Source organism: Vespula pensylvanica, chromosome 16, assembly GCF_014466175.1.
Source record: "Vespula pensylvanica isolate Volc-1 chromosome 16, ASM1446617v1, whole genome shotgun sequence".
NCBI classification, from domain to species: Eukaryota; Metazoa; Arthropoda; class Insecta; order Hymenoptera; family Vespidae; genus Vespula; species Vespula pensylvanica.
The window spans coordinates 3,758,599-3,778,598 of record NC_057700.1 but is presented as its reverse complement, the minus strand read 5'-3'; the positions used below and the strand labels follow the sequence as shown (position 1 = coordinate 3,778,598).

The 20,000-nt window shown below is 33.3% G+C and overlaps 1 protein-coding gene across 5 annotated transcripts in view; it reads right to left on the bottom strand.

Annotated features, from left to right (window-relative positions):
* Positions 1–15,177, bottom strand: part of LOC122634946 (guanine nucleotide-binding protein G(o) subunit alpha) — a 37,557-nt gene extending 22,380 nt beyond the window's left edge. Inside the window, exons 1-2 of one of the 5 annotated variants that reach the window (XM_043824506.1) lie at positions 15,129–15,177; positions 8,203–9,046 (exon numbers count right to left, since the gene is read on the bottom strand). In XM_043824506.1, coding sequence (XP_043680441.1) covers positions 8,203–8,320 — 118 coding nt within the window. In that variant the 5' untranslated portion in view covers positions 8,321–9,046; positions 15,129–15,177. Of the gene's footprint in view, positions 1–8,202; positions 9,047–11,658; positions 11,826–13,111; positions 13,251–13,423; positions 14,134–15,128 lie in introns of those variants that run through there. The other 4 variants (XM_043824503.1, XM_043824504.1, XM_043824505.1 and 1 more) reach the window with 4 other exon arrangements.
* Between the last annotated feature and the right edge of the window lie 4,823 nt (positions 15,178–20,000).

Below are 20,000 nucleotides of genomic sequence, written 5' to 3'. Positions count from 1 at the left end.
AAATAGAAAGAAAAAAAAAGTACAAAAAGGAAAAAAAACAAACACAAAACAAAATGAAAAGAAAATTATAGTTAAAACGTAGAGAACAATAGTTATCTGTATCATTTATCAGATAAGTAATAATAACACGAAGTGCAGACAGAAGTCTCACGTTCAACTCTATTCACTACAAAGAGAGAAAGAGAAAGAGAGAAAGAGAAAGAGAGAGAGAGAGAGAGAGAGAGAGAGAGAGAGATACTTATCAGGAAGAAGTTTGCTAACACATTGTCTCTGAGCGAAGGAAACTCATCTTCGAAAGTTAGACTCTTTACGAGCGGAATACTTTGTGAATCCCATATGTTCATGAATTTCATGAACGTCCTATGAACTACGAAAATGATGACGACAACGAGAGTAATATTAGTAGCAGTAGCAACAGAAATAGTAGTAGTAGTAATAGTAGAGGTGGTGTTAGTAAAAGCTAGTTTCATCCATGGGCTTTATAAGATAAAGTTGTAAAGTTAGATATGTGATTGGTAGTTTAGTATTGTGTTCAATATTGGGAGAATAATAAACTAGAGCATAAGGTAATCGATATATATTATCGAAATAAAATACTAGATATTACATGGAATTTTCTATTTTCTATTTTTATTTCTTTTATCTGATTTTTAATAAAATAAGTTCAACCATATTGCAGTTTAATACAACTTTGTAGTATTGTCGGTATTTTTGTATCGTGTAAGTTTTATTGATCATTCATCGTCACCAATGTAAATGTCACTTTGTAGAATATTGTAATTATTTAAATTGTTATATTATATTTAATTGTGTATAGATATTATTATTATTATTATTATTATTATTATATATATATAATATATTTTTAATAGTATTCAAGTATAATAACTAAACAATACGAATTATATTATTCTTTAAAAAAAAATAAAAAATAAACAGAAGATAGTATAAACTCAAATATATATATATATATATATACTTAAATATATTATAATTTTTTTTCAACTTATAAATATTCAGAGAGAATTTATTATTAAATAATATAAGGTTAACATCAAGATAAAATAACACATACAATTTATGCAATATAAAGATTACTAACGTTTCAATAATAGTAATAGAACACGCGCGTGGTTCGACGATTTAGTTCAACAAACTGTTACGATTACTATCGACGTTAAAAATTATATCATCTCGTGCTCGTTCATCACGAGCAACGACAGGAAACTAATCTCTTAATACATAGAAGACGTCACTTGCTTGGTGAATGTCTCGTACGTATTTCAAAAAGGAGAGAATCAAGAGGACCGAGTTTGGCAAGTATACGAGAGAAAGATATATAGAGAGAGAAAGAGAGACAGAGAGATAGAGAGAGAGAGAGAGAAATGGACGAGAAGAAACACGGAAGTCGTAGATACGTAGGAAGAACAGCACGCCATTGGCCAAGCGAGTACGCGTCGTCGCCTACGTCTGTATTTACTATGCAAACGTTCGATGCTTCCGAGACTGGCGCTAAGATTCATCGGTCGTGTTTGTGCCAAATGCGCCGGCACGCTCGTACTACTAAATAATGCGACAATATCATGATACATACATACATACATATATATATATATATATATATATATATATATATACCATAAAAATACTATATTATCTACATATATATTATAAATTTTTGTTATTTCTATTTAAATATTAAATTATTATTATTTGTATTATTATTATTATTATTATATATATTATATATATATATTATTATATATATTATAAAAATGATTATTATATATTATATATTAAAATGTCCCTTTTGTAATACATTAATTCTAAAAAATTCATAGAATATATCAAATAATATATCACATTGCTATGATAATGATATTTATAACAGTGATACGTATATATTATATATTTCTATATATAATGTAAATTAAAAAAAAAAAAAATGTTAAAGATAAATTTTTCAATTGTATAATTCCAATAATTAATATCTAGGTATTAAGTAATACTTTTATAACACTTTAACGTTGTATATAGAAGATTGATAGGATATATTAAATCAGGACGTTCTTTTATAATAGTGAGGATGAAAATTGAATGATTTATAGATCTATTTGTGTGAATGTTTTATTAGTATCTTTTTTAAATAAGTTCTCTGAAATTTTATCGACTTGAACCTTTCAAGGATTTAAAATTTTAATCGTGAATCATATTTGTGTCTTGTTAAAAACACGTGCAAAAATACGAGTTCATTCCCTTATTGACATAGTTTTTCTAGGATCGTTTATTAACTATAACGTTCATTTATCAATAAAATTTTGATTAAAATTGTAAATCTATCACTGTTACGGGAAATTTTCAACTAATAAAGCGAATCTCTTTAACGAGAACGGAATAATTCATATATTCAAATTTATCTCAAATTTGATTATTCCCAATCTTATTGGAAAGATTCGTTTATACGATATTAAGCGATCAATCATCGTAACAATTATTCATCGATTAATCATCATCGCTTAATCATTCATATCGATGGTTTACATTCAACGAAATAAGGATTTTTAAAGAGGATTCTAAATCTGACTTGTTTTTTCTTCCCCTTTTTCTACGTTTTCGTTTCTTTTGCTTTTATTTTGTTCTTGATTCTTTTATCTTTCCTTGATCTCTTATAAGATTCGATTCTTGACATTTTCTTCCTTTTTTTCTACGTTTTTGTTTGTTTTCATTTTTTCTTGATTCTTTTTTTATCGATTATATCAAAGCTAGTTTTTGATTAGTACAAAAAAATATATAGCGCTTTATCGCGCCATACTGGTTGTTCTTCACAGCTCGTAGGCTGAATTGAAAGTAGTGGGAGAAGAGATGGAGAAGGAAGAGGAGGAGGAGAAGGAAGAGGAGGAGGAAGAGGTTGACTCGTTAATTCGGTCCCTATCGTCGAGGAACACTCAATTAAGTCGTCGGCACGACCACCGACGACGTCGTTATGGCAACGCTTCGTCGGTACTCCACATTCAGAAAAAGACTCCACATTAGAGAAAGAAGCTAACTTCGAGTTCTCTTTCTTTTCTTCTTCTTTTTCTTTCTCTTTCTGTTATTCACGTTAACGAATTTTCAAGACTTTGACAATATACTTGAAACTAAAAAGAAAGTACAAAAAACATATATATGTGTGTGTGTGTGTGTGTGTATGTGTTCGTTTCTTGTTGTTGCTCTTAACTGTAATTAATGACTTTTTTTATATCTCATAATTTATTGTATATAAATGTATGTAAATTTTCATTGTACACTATCTAATTCTATTTTCACAATTCAAACATCTTCTTTAATAATATAATAATTATCTCATAAAAAGCGATAAAAAGTCGTATCCGTTGTTTTTCTTTTCCTATCTCTTTTTTTTTTTCTCACGTTTCTTTCTTTTGAAAAATGCGTCGCGAAAATTTCAGAGAATGTTCATTTAGGAAGAAAGTTAATTTCGTTCATTCATTGAAGTTCAAATGTATTGTATATATACTTATCAATATATTTTGCTTTATCGAAGCAAAATAAATTAATATTGTTAGTTCGTATGAATTATAATCTGTAATGATATCGATATAATTTATAATTTCTTTAACGAGAAATATAATCGTGTCATACTCAAAGAAAGAAAGAAAGAAAGAGAGAGAGAGAGAGAGAGAGAGAGAGATCAAAACAAAATATTATTATCGATGATGTGAAATAAATCGTATGTATATATTTTCGAGAAAGAAAAAGATAAACAAAGAAGAGAAAGAAAAGAAAGAGACGAGTAAATTTCTCATAAAATATTATTAGAAAAGAATAGTTAATGCAAAAAAGGAACTCGCAATAACGTTCAATCGGACATTGCTCCCTCCATATTGTATATCGAGCTTAGGCTTGTTGCGCCTGCCTTCCTGCTTCACGTTGCCTTTAATTTCCGGTACACTTGTCGGATTAAAACTATAGACCTCTTCCGAACACCCTCGCTAACGTCATCAATTAATATTTACCAATGACGAATATATATATCATGGGTAAGCGCACGCGCACGCGCGAGCAATTCAGATAATCGCGACGAACGAGCTCGTTAACGTCACGCGAACATATCTTTTTCTCTGTTACTTTCTTTTTTTCCCCAATTTTTACGACTTTATTCTTGTTTTTATTTATTTATTTATTTTTTTAGTCACGTTAGCCGTCGATCGTAGAGACAATAACGTTGGGAGACGTTTAAGTATTTTTTTTTTTAAATATTTATAAATATATACATATTTTTTCTTTTTCTTCTTAACGATCATTATAATTTGTGTTATAAATAAGACGAAAAGAGCTATTAAATGAGGCTAAAATATATATACATATATATATTTCTCTTATATTTAATTGATATATTATAATTATTTATATAGTTGTAACGTATAATAATGGAATGAATTATAATTGTTAGTTTATGTTGTTATTGAAATTTGTCTAATTCATAATTGTAATGATAAGTTGTATTAATAAGGTGGGATGGATATAATTTTTGTAGTTGGATCAACAATTGTAAAAATTTGTTTGTGATATTATTAAAAGATAGATCATTATTCTAATAGGATTAATAAATATAAGAATGGTTTATAATAACAATAAAAAGATAATAAAAAAAGTATACGATTATATATGTTTCGTTTTCTTATTACAAAAGTATTATATAAAAAAGAAAAGGAAAGAAAAGAAAAAAAATATATAATGTCTCGGACATTTTATTACTGTATACTGTATAAAATTTATCAAAATTTCACGACTGCTCGACTATTCGAAAAAAGATTTATCAAGCTACATCAAGAGGAAGAACGAAATGAAATAACTCAAGAGGGAGCTCGAAAAAATTTTTTAAAAAAGCAAAGAATGTAGTAAATATACATGCAAATATGCGAGTTATTTCACCGCGTAAACACGATTTGCACAGTAGATATCGCAAAATGTCGAAAGAAAGGCACACGAACGTAAGAGAGAACTCGCGGTGTATGAAACGTCTTCGAGACAGAATAAGAAAAAGAAAAAAAGAAAAAAAAAAGAAAAAAAGAAAAAAAAAAGAGAAGAGGAAGAAGAAAAAAGAAAAAAGAAAAGAAGAGTAGAGTAAAGATACGGCGAAACGATTTTACTCTTTCCACGCCTGCCACATTCCCAGCTGAAATTCAGCCAGAAATATAAACGGGTGTTCGCTTAGAACGTGAGCGAGAGATTTTGGAGGAACATTTTTGTTGAAAACGCAAAGGAAAAAGGAAAAGAAAGAGAGGAAAAAGAAGAGAACGAAGGAGAAGAAAAAGAAGAAGAAGAAGAAGAAAATGAAGGAGGAGAAAAATAAGGAAGAAAAAAAAAGGAGAAATTGGAAGAAGAAGAAAAAGAAGAAAATTCGATCGAATAGAGAAGGAGATAGGAAAAGAGAGAGACAGAGAGAGAGAGAGAGAGAGAGAGAGAGAGATAGACTAGAAAAAAGAAGAAAAAGAAAAGTGAGATTGGACGAGAGTTCATCGAGAAAACGTGTCGGACCATTCGAATTTCCTTCCAATTATCTCGAAAGTAAAAGAAAAATCATAAAACTCGTCAGGAGATTTAACGAGAAAGAGAGAGAAAGAATGAAAGAAAGAAAGACAGATAGATAGATAGATAGATAGATAGATAGATAGATAGATAGATAGAGAGATAGAGAGATAGAGAGATAGAGAGAGAGAGAGAGAGAGAGAGAGAGAGAACGTAGGGGAACTGAGGAAGAGTAAAAATAGATCGAAAGAAAAATACCTGGAGAAGGTTCCTTCGTAATCTTATTCACGTTGAAGCCAATCCGAGAAAAGAAAAAAGAGAAAAAGAGAAAAAGAGAAAGAGAGAGAGAAAGAAACGAAGCTATCGTTCATCCAACGAGACGGGAAATACAAATTTCGTGGATAATCCATCGTTCTTGATTTTCGAGAGAAAGAGAGAGAGAGAAAGAGAGAGAGAGAGAGAGAGAGAGAGAGAGAGAGAGAGAGAGAGAGAGAGAGAGAGATCTTCTCTCAGAAAGATTCGTTTTCGGCTTCGAGCCAATTTCGTCCGGATGTTTCGCGATTTCGATGAATGATAGGCTAAATAGTCTTTCTCTTTCTCTTTCTGTCTTACTCTTTTGAGATTATTGAATCTGAACGTGTCAATGACGTGTCGATCGTTCTCGATCTTTCAAGAGTATTCTTCTTCTTTGAAGAGGCCATCAAGTTGGATACGTTAATGAAACGATAATGGCGTTCAATGACTCGACTACAGGTCAAAGTCTTTTTCACTCTTTCTTTCTTTCTCTCTCTCTCTCTCTCTCTCTCTCTCTCTCTCTCTGTTTCTGGCTCTATCTCTCTTTCTTTATATATATATATATATATATATATATATATATATATATATATCTTTATAAACTCGTTTCTCTTTCTTTAAAATGGTTGAATTAACCTTTTAAACACGCTTCAAACACACGTTAAACGCGATCTCTGTAAAAAGTTTTAACTGTTAAAAAGTAATAAAACAATGGCGTACCATTGTTATATCTAATAACCTTGTCAATTCGAATATTAAAGTTATATAGTAATGCGATAGACAGTTTTAAGACGTAATAAAAGCCTTGAAAAGTCGTAGCTGGTATGTGAATACGAGGCGACGGACTGCGAGAGACTATCATGGGATAACGAGGCTCCATTTAGTCCGATTGATATTACTCCGGAAGGGAGAATACTTCGAATTAAAGAAATTAAAATGTTGCTGCTATTGTCTCGTCGGGGAGTTAAAAAAAAAAAAAAAAAAAAAAAGAAAGAGGAAAAGGACTTTGTTCTCTCGTTCTCGTTTCTTTTCATTTCGTTTATCTTACCAATCAAAAATTCTCAAGTTTTCTTATTCCATTATCTTGAATTAAATCGGTTGTTTGTTTCTACGAATGGAAAGGATCGAAAAAAATGTTGTAATCGTAATAACATTTTATTAGTATAAATTATGATAAGGGATAAATGAAAAGGGAGAATTGAAAAGATTATGACGTAAGTATATAAAGAGAAAAAAGAAGATCTATGTAACAATGTTATCTACAATTTAACAATGAATCAACGTCAATGTTCAAATATAGATCGAATCTAATAAGAAAGTATACGTATGGTTGTCAGTTGAGTCGCGGCCGTCAAACGTGCTTGAAATTTCTAACGGTATTGGATAAAATCTTGAAAATTTTCAATAGAGAGAATTAATAATACTATAATCGTTCGATGAAACACGTTCTACATATTGTACTGATTACGTATTTAAAGTTTTTTGTATCGTAAATTTTAATGTCTAACCGAACGGATTATAAAGTAATTTATTTCTTACGATATGATATGCAATTGTCTCGTGGTAAAATTTATAATAAATATCTGTCTAATTAACAATAAATCAGAATCGGTATCGGTTTTCAAAGAAAGATGTACGATATCTTTTCGGGTCGAAGAGTCGAACGATATTAAAATTTCAAAAAAAAAAAAAGAAAAAGAAAAGGAAGAAAGGAAAAAAAAAGAAAAAAAGGACAAGAGAAAGAAGAAGAGAAATCAAATAAAAATTGTAAAAAAATAATAAAGAAATGCAATGAAATATATCGAAGAAAGTAAATTGTGAAAGTCTAATTAAAAATATATACATATATATAATATATACAGTGTTCCGTTTATCTCGAAAAAAAAATTGGAATATCTCGATTCAAAGGAATATCATTGATTGTCGGCTAGTAGGCTTCACGTTGTTAACATAGACTGAAGTTCTTACGAAATAAATCTCATTTACTTAAATCGGTAATATGAGAAGCATAAAGGGAGATAAGAAGTTTCGTTTACAGCTTGTGCGGACTTAAAAAGCGGCAATCAACGAAACGAGATTTATAATCCTAAGGAATGAACAAATTTACAATCAAATTTCCAACATTTCGTAATAATAAATGACCATATAAAAACGCCATCATTGAATACCTTTCGAGAAATGTCATCGAACTACGAGAGAGAAAAAAAAAGAAAGAAAATATTTCTTCTCAGGAGACATTCGAATTTATCTCCAAAACTGTCCAGCCATGATATATCATCGACAATATAAAATCGATTTCCAATTATACTGATGCTAAAAATTCTAAAGGGATGAAAAAAAAAAAAAGAAGACAAGAAAAGAAATAAAAAAAGTACTTACCGAGTAATAGGAGCTTGATGTCCTTGGCAGCTTGAAGACCATCCTCCTTGAGATTCTTCTCAATTTGCTTGCTGCGGGCCAGAGCGGCCCGCTCTTCCGCGGACATTGCGCAGCCCATCTTGGTACACGTTGCCTTCACAAACGCCACCCCCACGCTCTTTGAGCACTCGTTAAAAGAGCCGGCCAGCAGAAAGCGGGCCAGGCAGCAGTGGTGAGTCGGCCGGCGCAAGGCGACCGCCGTCGACGCAAGAACGACGCCACGCAGCCCTCTTCTCTTCTCACCCTCTCTTTTCAACCCCTCTTCTGAACCTCTCTCTTCACCCCTCGAGCTCTCTTCCACTACCGCGCCCCACGCACCCTTTTTCTTCTTCTACCTCCTATCTCGCACCCCTTCTCTTCGGTCGTTCTCGTCGCCACCGCCACCGTATTTTTCTCCGACACCAGAGCTCCGACACACAAGCCCCCCCCCCACTTTCCCCCTCCTTTCCTTCGGGGGCACCCTCTTCTTACTCTCCCACGTAAGGGTGGGGAAAAAAAGAACTATCGTTGGCCACCTGGTGCTGGATACTATCCTCCTTCTTTTCCTTCTATCTACTAAGATTATCCAAGACTATCACCTTCTCTCTTTCTCTTTCTCCCTTTCTTTCTTTCTTTCTGTCTGTCTGTCTGTCTGTCTGTCTGTCTGTTTATTTATCTATCTATCTATCTATCTATCTATCTATCTCTGGCACTATCTCTTTTCTTTTTTTTTCCTGATCCTCTCCAAGTATCACGTAAATACTTCGACCACCTTCTTCGCCGCTATTCCTTATCAGTAGCTTCTTTCCTTTTCCTCGATTAAAACCTGGAAAAGAAATGGAATGATGTGAGAGATCATCTTTTTTTTTAGATCGACATTCTTTTATTCTTTTTTATTGTATTTTATTTTCTTTTCGAATCAAACTCGATCATTTCGATCGTTAAATGTAAGGGGTTAGGGTGGGAGTGATTGGAGTGGGAGTAACGTCGGATGGTAGATGAGTTAATTAAATAATGAAATATTTACGATTGCATTGTATGTTTCAACGCGATGCCGTATTAATAAGTTAATAGTCCGGTGGGGCCGAGGGGGTGGAGCTGGTGTAAGGGTGGATTGGCAAGAGATTGGGATCGTCCTTCGTCTTTATTTTAGTTTATGTGTTAACGCAGAAATATTCAAGATTCAATTGCATTTTCACATTTCACACGACACAGAAATCTAAGGAATTATGTAATATACGTGATAGGATGGGTTGTTTCTTTATTTTTCTTTTTCTTTTTTTTTGATTGATATTTCATCACGAAGAAATTTCTTTTGTCTTTTTCACTTTCTCTGTTTTTCTTTAAACTCGACGATTGCTAATAATGATCTTTTAAATCATTTATGACAATGATATTGTATTATTTATGATATATAAAAAGAAAAAAATTACTACGACAAGTCTCTGTAATCTTCATCGAATTTTGTTCGCATCAACATTTAATCGTATTTATATAATCTCGCGATGATTTTCATTAAGTTCGTCATTATAAATCGTATTTAAAATAATTTTCTTTGATATCTTAGTTTTAAAATTATATTATCAAATTCAATGTAGAATCTCCTTGTAAATAATAACAATCGAAAGGGAAATTGTTTAATCGATTTTTATAGAAGCGTTAAAAAGATTACATTAATGGTTTACAATTTCTTTTTTTCGTAAAATAATATAATATAAAATAAATATTAATATTTCCAAAAGTATAATATAATATAATACTTGCAACTCTTAATACTTGCATTTATTTCAACAAGACATAAAAAAGAAAACAAAAAGCAATATATTCACGTTAACATTTCCATGACTAAAATACTATATGTATCTTTATATATCCAAATGAATAATTATTATTCTTTTGTTACTGCATCGTTATATATTTACATTTTGATAATTAACGAGTTAAAGGGAAATCTAAAATATATTTATACATAAATTCTCTAAACGTCCGTACTTATAATCTGAAAAATTCAAAGACAATTAGATCGATAGAAAATAAACGATAGTAATTTAAATTTAATAATAAAAATCAAAAGCTATTTTTTTTTATACATATAAGTATTACCATTTTAACGACGATAGTAAAATAAAATTTTATTTTGTTGATCACTCAAACTTCTCATTCGAACAAATTATTTTTTCCTCTTCATTTTCTTTTTTCAATACCTAATAAAATTTTCAATTATGATAATAATTCTTGGAAAAGATTGGTGTCTTTTCGTGCCAGTCTAATTTCGTTCAACCTGTCGACTAACGTATCATTTCCGAGAGAGTATCTCGTCTCATCTATCTCATATGACTATATTTCGTTACAAGACGAAACGATCATGTTTCTTCGTGATATCTCCATCTCTTTTTAATATTTCAAAAAAGATTACTCTTTCATATCATACACAAATCATAAAAAATATATCAAATATTCTTTTTATATACCGATTACATATGGGATACTTTAATATATATATATATATATATATATATATATATATATATATACATAAAAGGAAGAAAGAAAGAAAAGATTAAAAAATTACTGATTAATAAAAATATTAAAAAAGAAAAAAAATAATAATATTAATGATAATGACATTAATAAAAGAAATTAATAGAAATCAAGAGGTGATAAAGATATATAATTACAAGGTATAATTAAAAGAATAGAATACTAAAAGAAATATTAATTATTATTACATTAATTATAAAAGAAATTATTAATTATTACTAAAAATAATATTATTCTGTAATATTAAAATTGTTACCGCACTGTCGCATTTATAACGCTATAGGTAACACCGATGCTCGTTGTCTAGACGACCGAGAAGGTAATATAATAAAATTTCGTTGCAACTCTAACAACACGCAATCGGTCGTCACGAAGTCGCGTTTACAAAGGTGCGGCTTTTATATAAAGTATGGCGACTTCGATGTAAGAGCGAAAGACAGAGAGAGAGAGAGAGAGAAAGAGAGAGAGAGAGATAGAGATAGAGATAGAAAGAGAGAGAACAAGGGTGCTCTTGTACGATACAACACGATTGGTTGTTGAAACCGACCATGATAAAAGTAAGATAAGTTGAGAGACACTGCTTTTATTTATTTAACAGACCGAACCCAATGAAATATTCACACTGTGTTTTCATTGAAAGATATCGCTACTTAATCGTCGAGGGTTTACATTCGTCATTATATTTCTTGGAAACTTGGAACCTTATGGGTATCTATTAATGGATAGTATCTATAATGTTATGGTAGGAGAACGATGATGGCATGAAATAATACAGAGATAACGATTAATCATAGACAATAATAAAGATGATAAGAATCCTCGGTTGGTTAAAAAGAAGAAACAAAAAAAAGAAAAAAATATATAGGGATATATGTGTGTTCACATACGTACACATACATGTGTGGTGTGATTGAAGTGTGTTTGAACGTAGGAGTAAGTATTCTACAGGTAGATGAAACCTAAAAGATGCCGGCAATCGACTTTAAACCCTGGCACGCATCGTTTGACTCGTTGAAAAACGATACACGGATCCGATTAGGGGCGTCGTTTAAAATAATTTCGAGTAATCGAGCATTAACCTCGACCCTGTCTTTCGAACACGATAAGACGATAATCACGAAAAAAAGAAAAGAAAGCAAGATAGATAGAGAAAGAGAAAGAGAGAGAGAGAGAGATAAAATAAAAAGAGATGTGTATACTCGCAAATATATCTATATGTAGTATATATATATATATATCAAAGTAAGATATATATATATATATATATATATATATATATATATATATATATTAAATCTCACGACTATTATCTCATGACTGGTATATACATACTTCCGTTTCCTGGCACAATTTTGGTATTATTTACAAGAGATAATGTTCAATGGGACACGTATATTAATTTTCATCTAAACGAAGGTACACGGATGCATAATACTAATACATTAGAATAATACACATACACGAATACCTAGATGGGAACGGGTGTGACGGAAAATATTGGAAACGAAGCGAAACGATTCGCCTTTTCATCGTTTAGCAGAGTATATCGGCTATCGAAAAAGCTAACGGGGAAAGGAGGGAGGGGGATGAAGAGAGGAGAAGGGGATTGAGGAGGGGTGAGGGTGCTCGATCCAATCCTTTGCTCTTGGATTTTTCGATGCGCAGACTCGGCGTAGGCGGATCGCCGATAGAAAGAGAAAGAGAGAGAGAGAGAGAGAGAGAGAGAGAGATCACGGAATACGTTCGATCGAAGCTTCTCTTCTTCCTCGTAGTCGTCGTCGTCGTTTTCTCGTTGTACGTTCACAATACGTCGAACGATTTCCTATCCCGATATATCGACATATCCGTCTAATTATACTAATTCTAATTATAGATCTATCGACGATTCGCGAAAATCTGGCAATTATCAAACATCGCTCGAATTTTAACCGGCCGAACGTACGAAGAATCGAATTTAGGGAACGATATTTTAGCATTAAGAGAGATAGAGAGAGAGAGAGAGAGAGAGAAAGAGAGAGAGAAAGTCAGCGTGCAAGTAGTCAAGTATGTATATGATAGAACGATAATGCACGGGAAAGAGAAAGAGAGAGAGAGAGAGAGCGAGAGCGAGAGAGAGAGAGAGAGAGTTTTGAACGATCGATCACGCTCCGCCACGTCTCCCGGCAAAAGGTTACGTTAGCTGGACATTACGAGAACGTGAAAGATAGATGATAGAACTCCTGTTAATTGAAGACAGATGAGAAAGAAATATGAAGATGTCAAACGAAAATGTATGTTATTTTATAAGCGTTCCTTCCCATCTCTCTCTCTCTCTCTTTCTCTCTCATCACGCACGCACACACATACATACACGCACACACTTATGACAAGTTCCATCGGTGGTTGTACGATCGATGACCGGGTCCTCTATCTCCGTGGCTAGAAGGATTCCCCTCGTAGCAAGTGGAGAAAAAGAGAGAGAAAGAAAAAGAGAGAGAGAGAGAGAGAGAGAGAGGGAGAGAGAGAGAGAGAGAGAGAGAAGCAGAGAGAGAGAGAGAGAGAGAGATATAGATGGAGAGGGCGCAAAACGGTAGAGCGTTCACAAGGGGAAAGGTATGGGGTAGACTGAGGAGAGGGGAGGATATAAAAAAGGGGGAGAGTAAAAGAAAGGAGAGGATCTCACCAGCAGCGACAGTGGAATCAGCAGAATCAGCAGCAGTAGCAGTAGCAGTAGCAGTTAAGGCAGCAGAATCAGCAGCCGTCCTTTCAACGCCCTTAAAAGTCCTTGCTCTTCTCCTCGTTGAATCCTACCGCGTGCATAGACATATACTACTTTCTTCTTCTTCTTCTTCTTCACCTCCTCCTCCTCCTCCTCCTCCTCCTACTTCATTTCTCTTCTTCGAGCTGCGTCGCCAGCATCAGCAGCAGCACCAGTATCAGCATAAGCAACACCACTTTCGTCAGAATCTTTTCTTGTTTCTGCCGCTTCCCCGAGGGAGGAATCTTGACGATCGCGTCGTTCAACGCGTCGTCTGTTCCCTCCTTCGACGCCACTTTTTCTTCTTTTTCTTCTTCTTTTTCTATTTCTATCTTCTCTTCTCTCTATCACCTTTCTCCACTCCTTCTATCTCTATTTTTCCTTCTAATTCTACTTCTACTCGTCTCTTTATTTCTTTCCGTCTTTCTTGCTTTCCTTTATTTTCTTTCACTTCTCTTTTTCTAACTAATCGTGATAATCCTGTATACGCGCTATTACTACCGGAGCTACTACTATTACTAGTAGTGGATAATAAGTACGAGACAGTTTACCCTCTCTCACACTTTTTCTCTTCCTCTTCCTCTTCCTCTTCTTCCTCGTCTTCTTCCTCCTCCTCCTCCTCCTCCTCCACAACCACCACCACCTTTTCCAACACCACCTCCTCCTCCACCTCCACCTCCACCACCACCACCTCCTCCTCCTCCTCCTCTTCTTTTTCTTTCAGAATGCGTGTGTCACGCGCCCCAACCACTACCACAGCACTACTACTACTACTCCCTTATCCTCTGTCTCCCTTACTAGCCCCCCCCGCCGACGTAGTTTTACACCTCTCTGTCTCTCTCTCTCTCTCTCTCTCTCTCTCTCTTTCTCTTTCTCTCTCTCTCTTTCTCTGTATGGGCCAGGCTTATTTGATCGATATATTCCGAAAGGAGAAAGAACGAACGAACGAACAAGTGCGAAAGAGAGAGAGAGAGAGAGAGAGAGAAAGAGAGAGAGAAACACAGAGAGAAAGAGAGAGAGCGAGAGAGAAAGAAAGAGAGAGACAGAGACAGATATATAGAAAGAAGAATAGAAGAAGAAATAGAAAGAGTGAAAAAGAGACAGAGAATAAGAGAAACGAACGATGCTCGAGGGTGGCCGAGGATGCCCGGCGCCACCACAATCGCCGTCCTCGTCGTCCTCGTCGTTATCGTCGTTATCGTCGTTCTATACGAGATTGCTTTCAGGAGACTGTCCTATCTATCTCTCTTTCTTTCTTTTTCTTTTTTTCTCTCTCTAGCTTTCTTTCTTTCTTTCTTTCTTTCTTTCCTTTTCGAGAGAGCGCGCGCGCGGGCGTGCGCGACTTTATTAAACCGCCGCGGCAACCCCTTCCCTCGACCAAAAGAGGACGAGGAAAATGGTGTTGATGATTATGATTATGATAACGGGATATGATTACGATATAGAATAAGATATATAGCACACACTCCCGCCGATTCGCGCCCGTATTCTTCTTCTATCCTTTTTTCCTCTCTGTCTCTCCGTCTCTCTCTGTTTCTCTCTCACTCTCTCTCTCTCTCTCTGTTTCTTTCTCTCTCGCTCTCTTTGTGTGTGTCTCTCTCTCTCTCTCTCTCTTGTTTCCGACACTTACGCGAGATACGAGTCTCACAACGAGCGATTTCACGGGACGAACGAGAGCGACTGCCGTTCCTGCCAGTAACGCGCTGGTGGTTCTCCGTTGGTGGTGGTGGTGGTGGTGGTGGTGGTGATGGTGGTGGTGGTAGTAATGGTGGGGTGGTAGTGGGGGAGGGGTCGTGCGCGCGACCAACCAAACGAGTACGACAGAGAAAAAGAGAAAGAAAGAGAGAGAGAGACAAGATTATACCTCACGTATATTTATACACACATACATACATATATATATATATATAAATACATACATACATATTATGTATATAATAAAATATATATATATATATGTATAGAAAGGCCCTTGCTAGTTTATCGGTGTTTAACACGAGCATCGAGTCTAATATGTATGTGTGCATAGGTGTAGAGAGAGTGAGATAGAGAGAGAGAGAGAAAGAGAGAGAGAAAGATAGATAGATACATAGAGAGAGAGAGAAAGGGTGAATGAGCCCACGTAAAGAACACTTATGACAGAGGCGAGCCGTACTCTCCTAACACTGTCGGGACTCATGGATGCGATCGCAGCGCCCTCAAGCCCCGCCCAATCGTTGGTTTTAACCAAAAGCGCCGCGGCCCCTTCGGATTTTCTCGGGTATATTCGACGTTACGGGTAGATGACGTTGGGCAGGGATATATCGATCGATTGTACCCTACCCAGGACCAGAATGAGACCTGGAAGGCTACCACTCGGTATATCGAACCTTCTCCGCTATCCTATTTTATTTCTGGTTTGCGCGGGCTCGATACAGCGTCGCCATCTTGCGACCATCGTTTCCATTATCCTTTTCAATTTATCTTACCATAACCTTTCTTTTTTTAATTCTTCGCTGCTGTTTCTCTCTCTCTCTCTCTCTCTCTCGAAAGAGAGAGATAATCGTCTTTTCTCTTTGTTTTATTTTATTTCAAATGAATTTGCAATTTTTTTCCAATCTTGATCGAATCTCTTCATTTTTTCTTCTTTGTTGGAATCGTGAAAAGCGAAAAGTGTTGAATCGCTAGTCGCCATATTGTTTGTAAAACGTCCAACCAAATAACTACTCAGTTTTTATTTCTACCCCAGATAAGTATTCGAAAGAAATATTATTAGACCTACTGCAGACTCGAAATCGAATAGAATGGTCTTTTTAACCTCGTAACGATTTGATTTTTTTAATACTTAGATTTTTTGTTTCTCTTTTTATCGTACCTACATCTCTCTCTTTCTTTCTCTTTCTCTTTCCCTCTCTCTTTCTACGGTTACGATGGTAGGAAACATGGAATTAAGTTTACCAATGTCTGGTATAGAAAAATTATCCAATATCCATAGAACCATCGGCAAGGTTTGAAGTTAGTCACGGTTGCTCGTTACAGTGCCATCTATCGTTCCCTTTATGTTTCAATGTAGGTAATGTTGCTCTCTACAAATATATGCCGAAGAAGGAATATTTTCGGAAGGAAGAAAGGACAAAATGAAAAGAGAACGAAACAAAGAGAAGAAATTCTTTCCTTCAATACGTCTCTCGAAATTGTTTTCCTTTCTTTTTTCACTTAAGTAAACAAGAAACGTAAAAATGCAAAATATTGGAAAACGATGATTACGTGGAAAGCTTTCTCGTTGATCGAATCGAATCAAATGGCGGGACTCTCTTTTGACTCTAATGGTTTCTCTAACCAAAGGAGAGAACTCGTTGCGCTTATCAATGTAATAACATTGATGTGATTTCAATGGTCCTTTCAGTTCTAACGAATGATAGATCTCTGTTTAGAGATCGATTAATTAATTATAAAATTGAACTTCGAATTTGACGCTCGATTGATTTCTATTTATTTAATCAAGCGGAAATATTTAATGGATTTCTTTATTTAACGATAATAATAATAATAATAATAATAATAATAATAATAATAATAATAATAATGATGATGATGATAATAATAATAAAAATAATAATAATAATAATAATTACATCCGATTAATTAGATACATTTGCTTTATCGTAAATCAGACATTAAATCGAAGTCTTTTGATCCTTTTTCTTTCCTTTTCTCTTTTCTCTTTTTTCCTCTTTTTTTTGTTCTTTTAAAGGAAACTTGAAAGATTATTCAACGAGTATTCGCTCGGATTTAATCAATTTATACGTTTGATCAATTAATTTTCAAACGACGCGGAATAGGAAGCAACGATTACAGTTGAAGATTCAGTAAGCACCTGATCCCTTTGATTCTTTCATCGGATTACTTTGTGTGTATTAAAGGAATATGATAGAAAAGATATGACGATGTATAAAGTTCATGTAAAGCAAAAGGTCCAGGTCCTTGTCGATCATTCTTCCTATATCAAAGGGAAATATCAAGAGACTGATAAAAGATAATAGAAAAGAATTCTTTTTACGAATGATGAAAGCTTGAAAGAGTTTTTATATAGAGAGAGAAAGAGAGAGAAAGAGAGAGAGAGAGAGAGAGAGAGAGAGAGAGAGAGAGAGAGAGAGAGAGAGAGAGAGACAGAGAAAAAGAGAAAGAAAAGGAAACAGAAAAAAGAAAAGAGAAGGAAAAAAAGGAGGATCAAAGATCATCTTCGATTCTTTCATTTTGTCGTATCATGTAGAAATTTTCTTACGATAAGACAAAAATTTGAATAATGTATTTAATAATATATCTATTATAATCAATAAGGAACAAATTTGTGCGCGAAGTTAATTAATCGTTCATGAGAAACACCCGAAAATTCTGAATAATATCATTGCTTAACGAAGCGATTATGCGAGTTTGTACTTTGGTAACTAAATTATACATATCTACATATGTGTGTGTGTGTGTGTGTGTGTGTGTACATATATAATTTAGTTGCTCCTATTAGAACGATATATTTGAGCGCATCAGGAAACATTTATAAATGCTAGCTAGTTAGATCGAATTAACTTGAAAATTCATGTTCGACTCGAATGTAAAACTATCTCTTAATTGAGATAACTTCCTTGAGATAACTGAGCTTTTAAGTTTAATGCTCGTTAGACTAATCGCCCTTGGATAAACCGAACCAACTAAACTCGTTAATTTCATTTTATAGTTTCGTCTACTGATTTCAAAGCTTCACGATTTTATTTGTAATATTTAAGAATTTCCAATTAACAATAAGTACGACTCGCTTTACGATTAAATATTATCTGAATTTTGTTGTTTTAACATTATCTTAATTTTTCTCTCTCTCTCTCTCTCTTTCCATCTCACACACATACACACATAAATGTAGAGAAGTATCTTGGAAATATGAAGACTAAGAGAATTTTTCAATTAAATTGAATTACGCAATAATAATAATAATAATAATAATAATAATAATAATAATAATGATGATGATGATGATGATGATGATGATGATGATGATGATGATGATGATGATGATGATGATGATGATGATGATGATGATGATGATAATTTTTGTGGATTCGAAAACTCTGAAAATGGCAATGTCCGTTGTCTCTAATCAATAGCCTTGATGGACGAATCCATTGCATCCAATATAATAATAGTCTAATCATTTACCTAATTTTCACTTTATAATAACAATAGTTCATTTCCCATTATCCAGTTTACTTATTATGTCTCACAAGGTTTCTTTGTGTTGCATTCGTTTTCACAAAACACCTTTGTACTCGAGAAAATATAAATAACAACAACAACAACAACAACAATAATAATAATAATAATAATAATAATAATAATAATAATAAAAATAATAATAATAAATAATAACAACACACTATACGTGTAGGAGACGTAAGAAAATTATTAATGTTTTAAAAGATAGTGTTACATCATTTAATTTATTTATTTAGAATTTTCGTGACAATGCGAGATGCTGTAACAAGAGTACCAATTAAGTTTGTCTTAGATTTACACGAAAATTGATATTAATGCTTTACCGTTGTGTCTTTCTTAATGAATTTGCTCGTGTTCCATATAAATTACGTAGTCTTTGTGTTAACATTATTTGAGAGGTGTCTTGTTTTTAATTATTACATTTGTGTCTCATATTAGAACTTTTCCCCGTACTTTCAATATATTTATATCGGCGTATGTATTATTTTAAATTAACATTTTGTTTTAGACCATCGTATAAAATTATATATGAACACCTACATATATGGATTTTTGAAGAAATAATTTCTAAACAAAATAGTTGTTTCATTTATAGTGGGTATACGTAACAGAATTATTTACTTTTAATTCAGAGGATGTTTACAAGACGGAGATATATTTCAAGGTCAGTTTTGTTCTTTCAAATATGATATTTGAAACGGGATCTTATTTTCCGCAAGATAATAAACAACTTTTGTCTAAAACAGTTCTTTATTCAGTCATTAATTTCTACGATATTTAACATTTAAATTAAAAAATTAAAGCTTCTTATAGATATAAAAACGATCGTCCATTGATATCTTAAATCAATGTTACTTTTATGCTATTGCATTACAAAACTCAAGAGTTATTTAATAATAATATTTAATCTATTAAAATCTCGTAACAAAAAGTATAAGTAAAATACACGTCGTAATCATCATGTATATTATAATTCATATATCAAATGTAAAGAATAAGAAAAAACGAAAATCTAATCGTCTTTGATAATATGATTGTCGCTTATCTTGATTACTTAAATAAATTAATTTAATATTCGTCGATCCTGATGGCTTAACATCGTTACAACAACATAAACGAATGGACAAGAGATGGTTCGTGTTTAATTAAATAAAATGCGAGTACAGAGAGAGAAAGCATACTTCCAAGCTCGTTTTGGTAGTTGAAAAGAAAGAGAGAGAGAGAGAGAGAGAGAGAGAGAGAGAGAGAGAGAGAG